Source organism: Tribolium castaneum, chromosome 4, assembly GCF_031307605.1.
Source record: "Tribolium castaneum strain GA2 chromosome 4, icTriCast1.1, whole genome shotgun sequence".
NCBI classification, from domain to species: Eukaryota; Metazoa; Arthropoda; class Insecta; order Coleoptera; family Tenebrionidae; genus Tribolium; species Tribolium castaneum.
Window position 1 is genome coordinate 7922660 of NC_087397.1, and position 15875 is coordinate 7938534.

A 15875-nucleotide genomic window follows, 5' to 3' on the forward strand; every position below is an offset into this window, starting at 1 on the left:
TCCTTAAAGCTGCACTGACTTAAATCCGGATATAGACAATATCCAATCCCTTACGTTATATTTCCTGTCATCTCGAATAAAATCATGCCTTTGCTGTGCCTCGACGTTTTCCATATGCGAATCCCACCTTATTGGTTGTCTATTCTCGTTTCAATTTTTTCTAACATGAAGATATTCGCTAGGATATAAAATCTGATACTACAATATTACAGTGATGCAGCTGCTTCGCCAATATAGTTTATATTGCTTATTTTATTACTTTTAACGCTAAGTAATATTCGTATCGAAATTACTTGATGAATACTAATAAACGTAGTTTATTGAACAGAGGACGAGAAAACGACAATTTGCTCGAAGATCGAACATGGGAAATGTTGCGAATAAATAGTGGTTTGGGTCAATCCCTTATAAGCTAATCGAATTTGGCGAGCATAGAACTGGGTAGAGAAGGCACTGAAGCGCATTTAGATAAGTTAATATTTTTGGCTTTAAACTGCAGCCGACCTTAATCGATATGTGTTGTACATTGAGTTGTCATGCAGCTCATTTAACTTTGTGACATGTGTATTTTAGTATACCGCGCTGGTTTAGAGCTGAAAGGGCTGGAAGGGTCACGCTAACACTCAACATGCACACTAATTGCTCTTCTCCATACATAATTAATCTGATAATGGAACAACGCAATCAACAATCACACTAATCACCGTGTTCGAAGTCTTAACGTAATGGGAAAACTTGGAAAAATGATCTACGTCTCCAATAAGGGCATGCAAAGACAGCCGTTGAAAAGGACTAATTAATTAAATGCTGGCGAGGAACTATTCTAGATAACGAAACAATTGTTGCAAATAGAAGTCCATTTGTCAGAAACATTGTGTGGGGGATAAAACAGCCACGAGCGCATGAATCCTAATAAAGCCCGCCAGGAGAAATTATCTGTTTTCCCATGGTGATAGCGTTTAACAAATGCGGTTTATTTCGTTTAAAACTTAATTTGGTTTTGAAACTGCAACCAACCACGATATAGTCCCCAAAACATTAAAAACGGAAAAATGCAATTTCATAACACGGGCAAGGATCAAAGTGGAAAAATCTATTCGGATTCCCGACACAAAAGCAATAACTACCGTACACAATCACTCGTAAACTTGATTTGTTTTCGTTTAGTTATTTTAACAAATTCGATCATTTCTTTTTATTCTGGATACGAAATTAGGTTATAAAAGCATGTCCTTTGTTTCAGACATTCTCAAAAATACTATGTTATATGCATGTATGTAAATATTTCTACGATAAAACTAAATTTATCCTAATATTATGCATTTTTACTTTAACGTTGTCTACCCACCGAAGCACATCCTTCTTGAAACCTTACGACTCCCACTTGGACCAAGGTTCCACGCGATTAGAGATGCTGTTTAAAAAATTCTTATTTTTGTAAAATACAATTACAGTAAAATTTCCATAACTCGTGAGAAAAATGTATGTAACAACAACAATATAAATGTTTTTAAAAAGTAATAAATAGTGAAATATAGAGCGCATTTGTAAAATAACGTCAGCATATTTCGAGAGTAAAGTTTAGTCTTGTTTTAGAATTATGCGACTTTTTTTAGTACCATTTTAAAATTAAATTAAATTTAGATAGTCCTACTTCTACTAAAGATTTTTAGATTGCGATTTATGTCAAAAAATAAAGCATTTATTCTTGAAAACCAATAGTATTTGAATTAATTTCAAATTTAACAGAATTTACTAATGTGATGTGGCGCATCCACCAAAATTGAAAAATTACATTTTCTATTTGAGTTAAATTTCTTCAAAACCAAATTTAAAAAAATAATTTCTTTGCATTTAAGGGATAAGGGACATAAATTGAAAAGGTCTGTTAACTGATTTTGTTTAAATATAAATAATTTATAATTTGCTCTACTTTAAAACAATGAAAACTTTTGTGTTCATTTTACGTTTTAATATGGACTGCAATTTACATGAACTTTTCAACTTGAAAGTTCACTGAACAAGTAAAGTATCAGGTAAGCTTCCAAGTTTTGAGCTTATTATTTATAAAGAAAATTAGTAAAAGAAAAACTATATCAAAAGATGAAACCAAGGAAGCACTTAAACATCGTAAAACTATAAGAACCTTATGATAGATTTTGTGTATTAATTTGCGTTGACTTAACTTTGCAGAGTTTTTTATTAATCTTTTTCTGTGTCTGATACAAGGTACATCAAACTTTTCCTATTCATGAATGAGAAAAGTAATTATCTGAAGTAGTAGCAGCGTTACATTGCTTTTGGTTGGGTCCAATTAAATATAAAATGCGAATTTCCCGTTTAACAATCTTCGCTCGTTGATCACTTAAACGTAAAGCTTCTCGACTTTCCGCTGAAAATGTATGCAAATGTTTCGCTTTAATTTTTCGTAATGCCACCTACCCCAACGCATAAATTAAATGTTTGAGTAGAATTTTATTGTAACATCAAACACATTTGCTAAGATAACGCTAATAAACGCAGTGCGGCACTTAGTAACAATAAAAACATCCACGTCGTGAGATCAGCTCGCGTCCTCGTTTTATTATGCGACAAAGTGTGCATACATAGGTAGAGGATTGAGTTAGTGGGACAAAACACCGTCTGATCGCAAGAAACTCGCCTCGGATTACGTTATAAATATCCCCGCCTTGGCAAAACACCGCTTTAGCGAAACGTATCAGGATTATAATCTGTAAGTGTGAAATCTATCCGCTATTATCACTCACACACACCCACACACTCGTGCATCTAATCCCATTCGCGCTTAAAACGAGACGGCCCTAATTACGCGGCTCCCGAGATCACGTCCTAGGGGATGTGAGCCACCACTTTGTGCATATTTCGGGCGTGATTGCCGAAGAGTCTTTTGTTCGGTCTTTGAATATTGTTAGGGGCAGATGGCGACAGAAGGCACGGTTTGCGCATATCCTGCAAGAAAAAGAAATTCGCTGCACCTGACTGTTGTCCTTGCATAATTTCGGTACTGCTGTTGCCTACATAATATCGGAGCAGATGGATTAGGGACAAAGCTGCTATTCGCTTTGATCCGGATAGACCAGTCGTTTTATTTCGCTTTTGTTAGTTTACTCGAAGCTTAAATAAAATGAAACTATAATATTTTATCGGAACATTTCTGCACATCTGTGCTTCTTTCTTCCGCATCTTTTGAGGACGGTTGCCAAGGCAATAATAAAACGTGCCACTGCAAAATGGCAATTTATAAAATACACGCTTTTTCGAAATATTTTCAGCCTTTTGCTCTGTTTTTGGGCGTTTTAGGAAAACGGTTTTAAATCATTTTCATAATTCCATATTTCTTGTAAGACTGTCTTTGATCTAAGCCCGCATGCTCGATCTGCGGCCCGCAGAATCAATCTTCCACTTCGTCGAAATATCGAGTATCTTGATCTGCCTTCATTTAATTCTGCCGAGAACTGGAACATTATTTCGCTAGTATTGACTTTTGTGGTCTTGTCATAAATGAGCTACTCGTAATTAGATTGAATGTTAATTAGGAAAATGTGTTTTGTGACTGTAGCAATTTGCTTGGAACTTTGTACGGTTTTCAATCTGTTTTTCGTTTCGAATTTAATGAACTAAATGTCTTGGTCTGAATGACTTGCATTTCGTATTAATTTAATATAGAGGATATCCCAACAAGTAGGTAAAACATTTTATTTACGCTTAAATTGTAAAATATTTAAACAAATTTTAAAAAAATTATAGATACAAACCTCTTTTATCAAATAAAATACCAAGTTGAGTGTCACCGATTATTCAAAACAGATTTCAATTTAAAAATTTTAAAAATTCAACGGTTGTTTCAGTAGTCAAATAAAACGAAATTTTCAGCTAATAATAATTTTAAAGTACTCAGGCTTAGGCCATTATTTATCTGTTCATCCAACAAATAATTCGTGATGTAGTTGCTGTAGTTTAGTGTGGAAACAGCAATTCTCATTGATAATGTGCATTGTTGCTAAAATTAACATTTAAAGTCAAACAAATATTTTTTTATGTGTAACAAAATTCTTCATTTCTATTAGCTGTTTCAAAACTATAAAAACGCTAATACGTTTTTAATTTGCGCTAAACAATTAACTAATACAGCTTTAAGTTTCAAGTGTATTCTTGGTTTTCGTGTTATATCAAGGGTGTATCACACTTTACGAGACCTACAGCTAATGAATTCACTCAAATATACAAAAATTACAAAAATTAAGTACAAAAAATTCATATTTAATTGTTAATTGTCACTTGTATGTACATATTGTTATTTGAATTTTACGCAAGCCTCGTAAAATGATCTGAAACGCCTTTATTAAAAAAAATCTTAGGTCAAAATCATAAGGATTATAAGCTATGTCAAAAATGTTATCAAATAAAGGGTGTTATCGTTTAGTTCGTATTGCTACTTGTTTCTGAAACAACCTGTATATTTTTATTAATTTACGAAGCCGAATTTGATCAACTTGTTGATGAAATAATCTTGTCAAGTTTTCCGAAAAACTTTTCCAAGTATGTCCACGGTTGAACACAATCACCGAACAATAAAAAATAAGTTTGCGTTGTATAGTTGAGCAAACTAGTTACAAGTTTATGAAAGCCTTTCACGCAAAGCTGCTTTCGTGGAAATTGGCTTTATTATTCATTTGTTTGGAAATAGGAGGTGGTTTTTCAAACGAAAATTAAAAACTGGCAGCGGGAAATAATACCTACAAGTAATAATCTTGGTGTTGGTGGATGAGTTAGATTGGTTTTTATGTGGCGGTAGACCTAATTTTCATCGATGTGATCGAATGAAAACCAATTTTAAACGGATAAAAATAATTACTCACGTCCCCTTTCTGATCAATTCTAAATTAAAACGTAAATGAATGCTTTGGTTGAAACTGTTATCTGCAATGCGTGAATTACCGTAACAGGCTGTATCTACTACCGATATTCAATCTTCAACTCGCACAAATTTGTTGATTAGACTGTCAAAATTTTGTGAGTGTGAGAGGCTACGTTCTGAGCTAACACATTTCTTTCATTTTCTGTTGTAATTTCTATTTTTGCGCTCTTGAATCAGTTCTAAGTGGTGCTGGCCGCCGAGCAATGAAATTTCATTTGTACATAACTCAAGTTAATGTGAAGTAGAAGTTTCTACGAGGAGAGATGAAAGTTCAACAAAAATCTCGGTGACCGTATAGTAAGTACATACAATGGCACTAAGTCTGGAAAAATGTTATAACTTTTGCGAAGGTTTCTTGAGTACCATCTCGAGCTACCTATTCAATTATAAGGTCAGAGATATATTTTATTGGGTCGTAGAGGAGAGCGGTAAAAACGATCCACTTAGTTGATTCGCGTACTTTATTCACATGATGTCTGAAAAATCCTTTCCGTAAGGCTAAAAGTTTTGATTAACGAATTTTGAATGCGACCATACAAGAGTCGACTCGACTTGTTTCCTTCCGTTTAAGTGGATTTCGTTGAATACAAATACTGCCATTTAGACAGACGCGTCTTTTGAAATGGCGTCAATAAAAATATACTGAACAAACACCTCGACTTCCCTTCCATTATTGCTAAATAAAAGCGTTGGGGTTTCGGTGGCGTTTCAGTGCGCTGCTGCCCTCCTCTATAAATTATACGATTCTCGCCATTGATTTCTATATATCATTGTAAACATAAAGCTGTTTTTAGCGCTAAAATGGTTTTACAGTCCATAATTTAAATCGATGCGATCGGTTTCATCCGGCTTGTCCGACATAATTGACTGCTTGACAAACGACAACAAGCTATCATAACTTTAACTTCAATTTCACATTTTAATATTACATACTTCTAAACTGATATTGGTTTATACGTCTCGTATCGACAAACGTTATTACATTTATTTAAGTACATCTGCAGGTGACAATTTTGCCATATATGAATTTATGTCTGGATTCAGTTTCAGCGCTCGTCAAATTGTGGAGTTACAAGAAAATACATATTTGGCAGCAAATTTCTCAAAGGTATTTACGAAATTTTCAATACACAAAACAACGCAGACAATATTAGTTTAGTTCAAAAAAAAACGCAGCTAAAATATGCATTTTTTTGATGATTGTTTTTAAATACAAACGAAAATCGGAACACTCATTTATTCGAAGTTTTTGGAGCCGGAAAGAGTTATACATAATTTATTATGCAAACAAACGTTATCGTGATTTAGGCATGTTATCAGAGCTTCTAAGGGAAACATCAAAGGCGATACACAAAATAAAAGACTTAAAATTAAATGTAAAAAGCAAGCTTTGTAGCGACTTTTTGAGAAAGAACAAATGTTAAAACTAAGGTATTAATTAACGAAAAAAGAGAATTTTTAACACTGTGTTTACTGTTTAAAAATTGCAAAACCGACCTTAACCAAAATTATGGTGACGGTTGATTAAATCAAAATTTATTATTAAATTGTTTTCTCATTAAAAAAGCTTGAGCTCATATCGTGGAGATGCTTACTAAACTGCACTTTGCGTGTGCACACGCTTCGATAACGTGAGCACATTCTGTGCAACGAAACCATTAAACGAATAAAATATTTATAGCATAGATTGTCTAGCCGCTTATTTGTTGTGGTTAAAACCAAGTATTGAAACCGTTGCGAGTTGTCCCCGGAATAATAAAGCTCCCTCAAAAATTACTACAGTTCTGCACTTTATGTTAAGAAAGTTTTATAATTACCAAGTTTTATTCAAATTAAATATAGAATCGTCTCAGAGTTCTTGACGTCCGGATGATGTAGACTAGGATGTTAAGAGGAAATGTTTTGAGTTTACGCGGAAATGACGGGCTGAAACCGTGGGTTTTCATTAATTTAATTAAATGAAAAACCTACACTCCGATTTTTTTTTAAAGAAGCGAGAGCTAATGCCCGTGGTAATAAAACCAGGCATAAACTGTGTTTCACATTGGAACTGAATTTGCTATCGAAATCTGCTTATTCACCATAAATATTTAACGTGTTTTAATGAATGATGCTTGTAAAAATTTACTTGGCACCTCTTTCTTTTGTCTGTTACTTCAAGCTTATTTTAGTTATTAAGGGGTGTAACTGCAACAAATTGAAATTACCAATATTTATTAACTACTTAATTATTGATTTTGATTTATGTATAAATAAATATCTTATTTGGCTTAATTACGAATAAACAATATTACAATTACGATGCAATTAATTTAGTTGTTCTAAATAATTTAAACAACCTGTTTCAAGTTGGGAAAACAAATAAGTTTTGGATTGACTGATTTTTGTGGGGCTTAGAAATCTGGTGTTAAAAGAAGTTGTTTGGAGATATCAGAAATTAATCGGCATATTGACCAGGTCTAGAAGGAATGAAAGAAACCCGTTGAGAGGAGAACAATACCCCAAGGAGCGGCCTAAAATCAGTTCGGCGCAAAAATGGTCCAAGAACAAACATTCGATTCGTGTGATTTGTATGGTGAGATTTCCGGGTCTTTTATAGCTAGTAACCGTAAAATCCCGCTCTGGTGAAGAAACGGTTTGCATTCTCAAGTTGAAATTTAATACGGATGACACCGCAAGTCAATCGGTTCTTGTGTGGGAATTCTCGTGATTGAAAGCCATACGGAATTTGCAATGGAAAGACTGCTGCATCTTCCAGTTTCCAGACTTTAAATCAATTACTTCGAGAAGCCTTGTAGTGGACAATATTGGAAAATGACGAGGAACGGACTATTCCCACTTTGATCGCGTACAGTGTCCTTGTTTCTCGATTTTTGGTCTAAACTCAAGTTTAAAGAATTTTATTTAAAACAAATTTTAAAGTCAAATGTTGACGCTAAGTTTTGCGAGCTTGCAGCGATTTATTCTCGATAGAACGACATTTGTGTTTCGGATATCGTTCTATTTTTAGTTGTACTCAAACTCTTCAAAACTGGATTAGTTGGAGTCAGAATAGATTATCGTTGCTAATATATTCTGATGTTTACACGAACTCTGATGCACCGTGAAGCTATTTAAGCTCATAACCTTGTCCAAACTGCACGTATTGATGAGTCTGGACCCACCGGCAATTTTTTATAACCTCGATTAAATCTGGCCAAAAAACTGATCATTTAGCAACTTTGGCTTAGTTAACTTTCTAATCGCGTGAAAAGTTTCTTTTTCTAGAGAGGCTAACTTTGAAATTCAATTTATAACAGAAATTTGGGTTGCTTTAGGTGAAATTTAGTAGTCGTGCGAAAGTTCGTTAACGTTTTGGACAGAATAAACAAAACGCAAAATTTCGGTAATTATAAAGAAACAACTTGCTTTTTAATTTTTATTTTAATTGCATTTGGTTGTTCCAACAGTGTTAATTGTGACGGCTAATAAAAGGTGATTTCTCCGAATGTATTCTATTGAGTTTCATCAAAGCGAAACTTCTACTCCAGAGATCTTAATTTAATTCAACACTTGTTACCACGCTTCTTGGTAGAAGCACTAGCCACTCCATCAAAGTTTAATTTTATGTGTACGTAAAGTTAACAATTCTAAATAATTGGATTGAGGTGGATACAAAATCAGAGAGATGCATCTTCTGCACTAGCTGGAATAATGTGGTTCCCTTTCAGACAAACCGCAATGGTAACAAGAAATACTCTATTTCGAAATGTATATACAACGAAATAAAGCCAGAAATAAGGTGATGTTGTTCCAAGTTTACTATTAAAGTATTCATCTAAAAGTTTTGATGTGTTTCTAAAGCCAATACATTCGCTAAAACACACAAGAGAGGCTTAATAAAATCACAATAACCATACATCCTTTCTAACTGGGTTAACAGACCTACCAACCAGTTTTTTCGCAAATAACTAAAACGGTAATCACATTTCGCAATAATTTAAACTTAATTTTTATTTGACTCCATTTTAATTAAAGTTGGGATCAAAATATTTTGCTTGGCAAGGAACAGGTTTATTGATTTTTAATTAATTTTAGATGTCTTGTATTTTTTATATTTATAATATAATATTTAAAACTGAATTTGGCGTATACTTGGGTTAAAGGTGGCTTTTTGGAAAATTGATGTCGGCGATAGAAATGACAAAAAATACCTTGTATTCAATAATGCGAAACAAAAAACCTTAATATCTGGGCTATTTACTTGGATATAAATCAAATATGAAAATATTTGTACAGGTAAAGTAAACAAAAATCCTCTCTAAATTGATATCGGAAGTACGACGAAATTAAAAAACTAATTGATCGCCTTGGTGCGAGTAAACGGAACACGAATGCTCCTATGTATCAATATTAAGTGCAGCAAATTAATGAGGTCACAAATAGCGAACCTGATCCCCTAATTAATTATTGTTAAAATATCGATTAATCGCACAAGCATTAATTACTTACAATACAGCGGCCCATTAACTTGTGATTTTTAATCCGTTTAAAAGCTTTCATACAACAAAATCGCACATAAAAATTTGTAAAAACAATAACGCACCGTAATCAGATTCAAACATGGAGAGCTTTTCGCGTGTGCTCTTCAAAAATCCATCCAAAGTAAAATTGCGTGACCCAAACTAAACACAAGCATTACCTGTAGATTGGAGATAAGACTTATCAATCACCGTAATTTACCATGGCATATTCAACTTTGGGTTTTTGGTGGTTTTTCATGCTTAGGGGACTTACCAACTGTTACGTCCATTGCGGCCTCCGCGATCGCTGGAATGAGTAAAGAAAGCGCGAAAATCAAGTGTTTAACAGCCATGGGAACGATATGAGTTTGCCGACCGCGTGCCGCATGCCGACTGACGTTGAGCGTCGCGACGCTCAACATCATCAAAACAGGGCGCAAGCGCCCGTAATCCTGACCTACACAACACTCTTTCTCTCATGGATATTAGATTCCATCTATTTACATAATATAAACCACATTTACACCACGTCACATTTTAAACTTTAACTACTAGGGCAAATTAAACATTTACTTTGCTAGAATGTAAAATTTTGACAGATGCAAACGAAGTCCATCTATCGTTGCACTAATATTTGCAAAAGCTAAATAACTCACTCAGAGGTAATTCATTTTTCAAACAATTTGTACAGCGATAAATACGGTTTCTGAATCCTATTCTATTACTGGAAACAATCAATACAGGGTTTTTATCATTTCATGCTACGATTGTTCTGAAATCAGCAAACAGACATAAATTCACACGACTGCTTTGTATGAAAGAGAGATGGAGATTAACTGCATTCTAACGTAATACCCACCTGCTTATGTCAAGATATTTTCAATAGCTTTATTCCATTGATTTTAACGGTTACAAAAATATTCCGCTACTGGGCAATAGTAAAATTAATTAATACGTCAGCAGAGTTTGTTCTTTATCTTTTATAATTCAGTCCAATATCAAATGCAGAGCCGTGATTTGATTCTTATCTTCTTATGGCTAACTCAACTTCTGTTCTCTGACGCATTCATGAACAGATCTGGTGTTAATTAACATCACATCATCACAGTTTGATTTAGACACATAGCGCAGAGCTAGTTTTTTGCCACTTTTGAGCAAAAACTGGATAGCAAGCTTGAAACCATTGAGCATGTAAGTGATGTGTGAGGCATAAAGCCACTTCCGTCTCGCTTTATCCGCATGGGGTGTAAAGTCAAATGTTGCTTCCTGTTTCCTGCACGGATTAACGAGTTCTCGTGCCATTTAGTTATGTGTCAAGTTGAAATCAGTTTGCCATCAACGGCGATAATCATATTGGACGTTTCTCTAATAGATATATAGCTATTTTGTTACATGGCATTTCTGAAATCATGACAGCTTCCGCTTCGCTGAAAACTACAGAATAGGAGCAAACAATGGCTTTAAATAAATTAACGTCATAAAGGCTTTGAGTTAGAATGCTTTGAACTTGGTTAAAGATGCAGATAAATTTGTTTTCAGCAGCCAATGAAAAATTCAATTTGGGAGATACATTGATTATGGGGAAAAAAACGGGGATAGTGTAATGATCGAGTGAAGCTGCTGCAGCGGGCATTACTGAAGCGGCAAGGCTTGGCGCAAATTTATGATTATTAGACAGATATACATGTTCCAATTAGTATCGAACGAGTTTTCCAAAATTTGTAATGTTTTCGCAAAAGTACCTAATTTTGTAATAATGTGTAAAATTCGTTCGAAAATTAATTAATGAACAATATCTAGTTAAAGTCAAATAGATTTTGAGGCTATTTTTGTGTTATTGTATATACGTTTTGATGTACATTCGATATTAATCAAATTTCGCGTAACCTCTAGTATTAGCATTATAATTGTATTATTATAACAAATTGAGTTTGGTTATTATGGAGTTCGGCCATACGTCTATCCTTGTTACCATTTAATTCTCACGGTGTCTCTGTCAGAGATCAAATGGTGGATATTTTTCAAATGTCTTGTTATTTAATAGAAATTTGTTGAACGTATTTTCCTCAGTGAAATTAATTGAATTTTTGTTGTCGAAAACTAAAAAGGAATATGGAACAACATGATTGCATGCAGTTCCGTATGCAGTAAATTTCTTGAAGAAATTAAATTAATTTTGTGTCAGAAGCACTTTAAAAAGCATGTATTTTGCAAGAGCAGGATTTATGATTTCGTACTGAAAAACGTAATAACGCTGCCACCTGTGCGAGAGCCACGGAACTGCGAATTAAAAAATTTAATTGGGAGAACTCGGTGAAGTGGCATAGTTGGACTGCGTTTTTTTGTTGGAAAAATACTTGACTGGTAGTTCGTGTTGTGTTAGGAGACACGTGATGGTCTTTTGATTTCCTGTGTAATTGATGAAATTGATACGGTCGGCATTTTTCGCCGGAACATTCCGGCTAACGAGTGGATCGACAGGATATCGGTGTAATGCAGATTAGAGAAGCAGTAACGATGTTGGCAGTAACAGGGACTGAACGTTTTCTAAACGAGCTCGTAAATCAGACATTGTAAACAGACACTTCATTTGAAAAACTCGGCCGCTTTTCTCGCTTTTGTTCTATCGAGCGCGAACCTCATAACAGCCATTAGGTTATCATTGTGACTTATTACTAGCTTTATAACCTGCACCAAATCGAACTTGGCCACCTGCGACTTCATTTCAATAAAATATGATGGGCCGCTTCCTGAAAACTGAATTCAATTACAAGAAAGAAATACGCGGAGGCACTAAATAACCGACTCTATCTTTTTAATAGCTAAAGCTCGAGAGAATTATTTTTAGGGAAATGTACGTTATCTTGTTGTTGTCTGTTGCTGGGAGTTAATTTATTCGCCTTATAATCTCGAAATATGAGCACCGGTCATGAATGGAATCAATAGTCATTTAACAGTTTGATTCCTTTCTCAGTTTTCAATTTAAATTTTAATCATGGAAAGTCTCCATAATTGAAATGTAAGGCATTAAGCGAGATGGGATTTTAGCATCCGAAATATGAAGCAGGCCTTGAAGAAAAATATGGAAGCTTAATATTGGTACACCCAGTGTAAATTTTAAATAATTAAGTACTCGGGAGCATCCGCGTAACAGGGTACGAAGTGGCAATTTTTCAGTGGAAGATCGGCTCCATTTCCTAATCAAAATTTTTATAAGCTTTAAACCGTTATCCCGACCGATTTTTTTACGACCATATTAATCTTTCCTTTTCTAAGACCGCAAAGTGAACTTTTCCCAAGGGTGGTCCCGAGTGACCGCTCAACTTGTCCCTTTCAGTAAGATATATTAACTCAATCTACCTGACCATTTAAGCTATATTTTCCGATTGAGTCCGATATTTAAATAATGTATGTCGGCTTCTCCAATTCCCTTGAAATATTTAAATTCGGATTTGCACTCGTGAAAATAGCTGCGAGTGTGAAACGTCTTGTTCGGGATTAAAGTAAGAAAGTTTTCTGGAGATTAGAACTCACTCTTCATTAATAATAAATTTTAATATTCATTTTGCGTTTCTTAAAAGCTCTCTCTTCTCTTTTGCAACTAAGTCGACTTCAGTAAATTTAAATTCTGGTATATTTGAATGATAATGGAATAACGGCGCCTCATTCCGGGAATGTCGCGCTGTTGAGACGGGAAAGCTGTGAATGTTGTGATAAGCTCTGTAAGCCAGTCTGTTGAGCTTCCCTATAAGCATATAATAGGACCGAGTTGACTAGGACACTTCGCACAAAGGAAAATATTGTATCTGGGCGGTAATCCACCGCACATTATCCACGAAATATTGCCGCCTCAATACTAAAATTATATTTTACAACACAACTTCAACGAAGCGCACAACTAAACGACGACAATAAAAGCGAATTGGAATTTTTTTACGTGGCACGCCGACATGCCATTTCATAATCATTAACAAGTCGCTAAACTCCACATGCATCACTATTTTAAAGTGCACTAAAAACGGAACACGGTATACCATTTTTACTGCAACTGTAAACGTCAATTTTAAACAAGAAATATACCACCAGAGCACTCAATCGACCAAATAAATTTTAAGCTTCCATTTAATTATATTTTATTTTTAGGATTGAATAATTAAAAGTACATATTTGTTTCTTAAGAACAGAGTGTTCATTACCTAAATAACATTCGCTAATCCAATTTTGAGTTCTTTACTTCTCAAATATTGTTTATATTTTCAAAAAAAAAGACTCGTATTAAATCATTGCAGATCGCTTTGTCTTTTTGCAGCTTTCGTGTCTTGGCAAAATGATTAATTAACATGAGCTTGTTTACTAGTTGTGTTTTTTGTGCATGAGATGTCCAATTAACTTGTATTAGAAACATCGTTTCTGTCGCCACTTTTCGCTGCCGAACACACACGCTTGTAATGCCTATATTTGGCTCAATAATGACAAAACCATTTCGTTCGTGCTTCAGTTACGAACTCATTAAAATATCATTTGCATCGTCGGCGATATGTAGACTGTCATTTAAAGATGTCATAGCTGCTATTTATGTTTGCTACTAAAGGGGTTGAACAAACTTGATTAAGTTTGTGCGCACTATAAAAATAATGCAAGAAAATTCCTGTATAAATTTGCAGAGTATTGTTGTTGGAACAATGAGGGTCGGTGTGATTTAGGACTATCCTGAATAATTAAATTAATAACAAAAGGACAACCCATCTTGAGTCCTCAAGCAAATATCTACAAACAATGATGTAAGATGCTGAGTATTATTCATAAGCCGTTGGGGGAGAAGTGTCACAAGGAAATACTTCGTGTTTGTTATTTCGGATGATTTGTGGACGCGCTTCAACGGCAGATTTTTCAAAAAAGTTTGTCATAAATTATTGCTCGACTTGTACCTGTTGAGCTCAGTGTGGGAACATGTCGGAAAAAGAATTAAAATATTGATTCTGTAAAGTAATACTTCAGCTCTAATTGAAATAAAAACATACATTTGTTCATCAACAAACTTACTTCATTGTTATTAGACAAAAGTTAAAGTAAATTCACTTTCTTGACTTTAATAAGTTCACTTTAATTAAGTGAAATTTACATTGGTACAAAACCAGCACTATTGAAAAACTTTCAAACTAGAAAGAATAATTGAAATTTTAGTTTTATTTTATGCGAAGCTCACAATGGAAGCACTTCAAGTGGTAGCAGAATGAATAATAAAAAGTCAGAAACTTTAGCAATTGAGCATAAAAATTGTTTGACATAAATCCCCTTTGAAAATCTTTTATGTTCTAAAAATGTATTGCAGTTGCTCAACTATGCAGACCACCAAATTTATATTATCTAGCGTATGAACAATGCACGATTGTTGTCTTCCTCCTACTTTTCGGTCGAATATAACATAAATAAAATTTCTAAGGCTTTCTCTACAATTCCTCTGTCATAGTTTCAAATTTAGTGCTTGCGTCTTCTCATGTGAAGTAAACTATTCAAATAGCACTGAATAGCATCTGTGTTTAACATTAAGTTATAAAATTAATATTAATTGAGCTTAATGAGCTTTTGTAATTCTTACTCTACGTATCATGAACAGGCGCTCTAGGTGCTCTAAGAACAAATAAAGATATTTTTTTTAATTTAGTGTTATTGTTTCACGTTTGTGTAACTCAGTTTGTTATTGTAAATTTTTCAATTCTATTCACTGTTACTCTAGAAATAATTTATTTCACGAAAATTATTGTATGCAAATTTGTAGTTTTTTAAGCAGCGAGGAAATTAATAATTGAATTAATAATTCGGTTGAAGGGAATAAGTCGTCAAGAGGGTCGTCTTTAAAGTTTTCTGTTTAGGGAGGAAATTACGGTAGTTGTGAACAAAACCGATTAGGTGGCGCTTTATCAACAGGTCGGCAAACTTTTCTCGTCCATTTGAAATTCCCCTTTCATCTCGTGTGTCTTAAGTTTTTTCTTTGCTTTGTCCGTACATCTCCGGCTTAGTTTAAAACTTACGTCGAGATTTGTCGTGCCTGCATTGTTAAATTTTGCATGCCGGAACTTCTCTTCCTAATCCTCAATTATATAGAGACAAATTCCGTTCATTAAAGTTGGCGCGGCAAAATTAAACGAGCAGTTAAGCAACTCCAGCTAAAACTAAAAGTCGTTCAGCTTTAACAACTCATAGTTTTACGAGCAATGTCGGGGATTTTTCGGAGCGTCATCGAGATTTTATGTGGCCATATAGCTAAATTGTATTAATTGGGGGAGCGACGCCAAAAATTCGCCGAAGAATGCGCTCATCTAATAGCAGGAGGATAATCCGAGTCTGCGGCGCGAATCCAAATGAGTGTGTAAGTTATTCGGTAAGAAATCAAAACATAAAGTTTTGCGCAAGCGTCCGTAATATGTAAAGGA

The 15875-nt window shown here is 34.3% G+C and overlaps 1 protein-coding gene across 3 annotated transcripts in view; it reads right to left on the bottom strand.

Moving 5' to 3' along the window:
- LOC663761 (neurotrimin) overlaps nucleotides 1-9864 on the bottom strand; it is a 47575-nt gene extending 37711 nt beyond the window's left edge. For all 3 annotated transcript variants that reach the window (XM_015985379.2, XM_008203186.3, XM_064356247.1), the window contains exon 1: nucleotides 9716-9864. In XM_015985379.2, coding sequence (XP_015840865.2) covers nucleotides 9716-9863 — 148 coding nt within the window. In that variant the 5' untranslated portion in view covers nucleotide 9864. The remainder of the gene's footprint in view (nucleotides 1-9715) is intronic.
- Between the last annotated feature and the right edge of the window lie 6011 nt (nucleotides 9865-15875).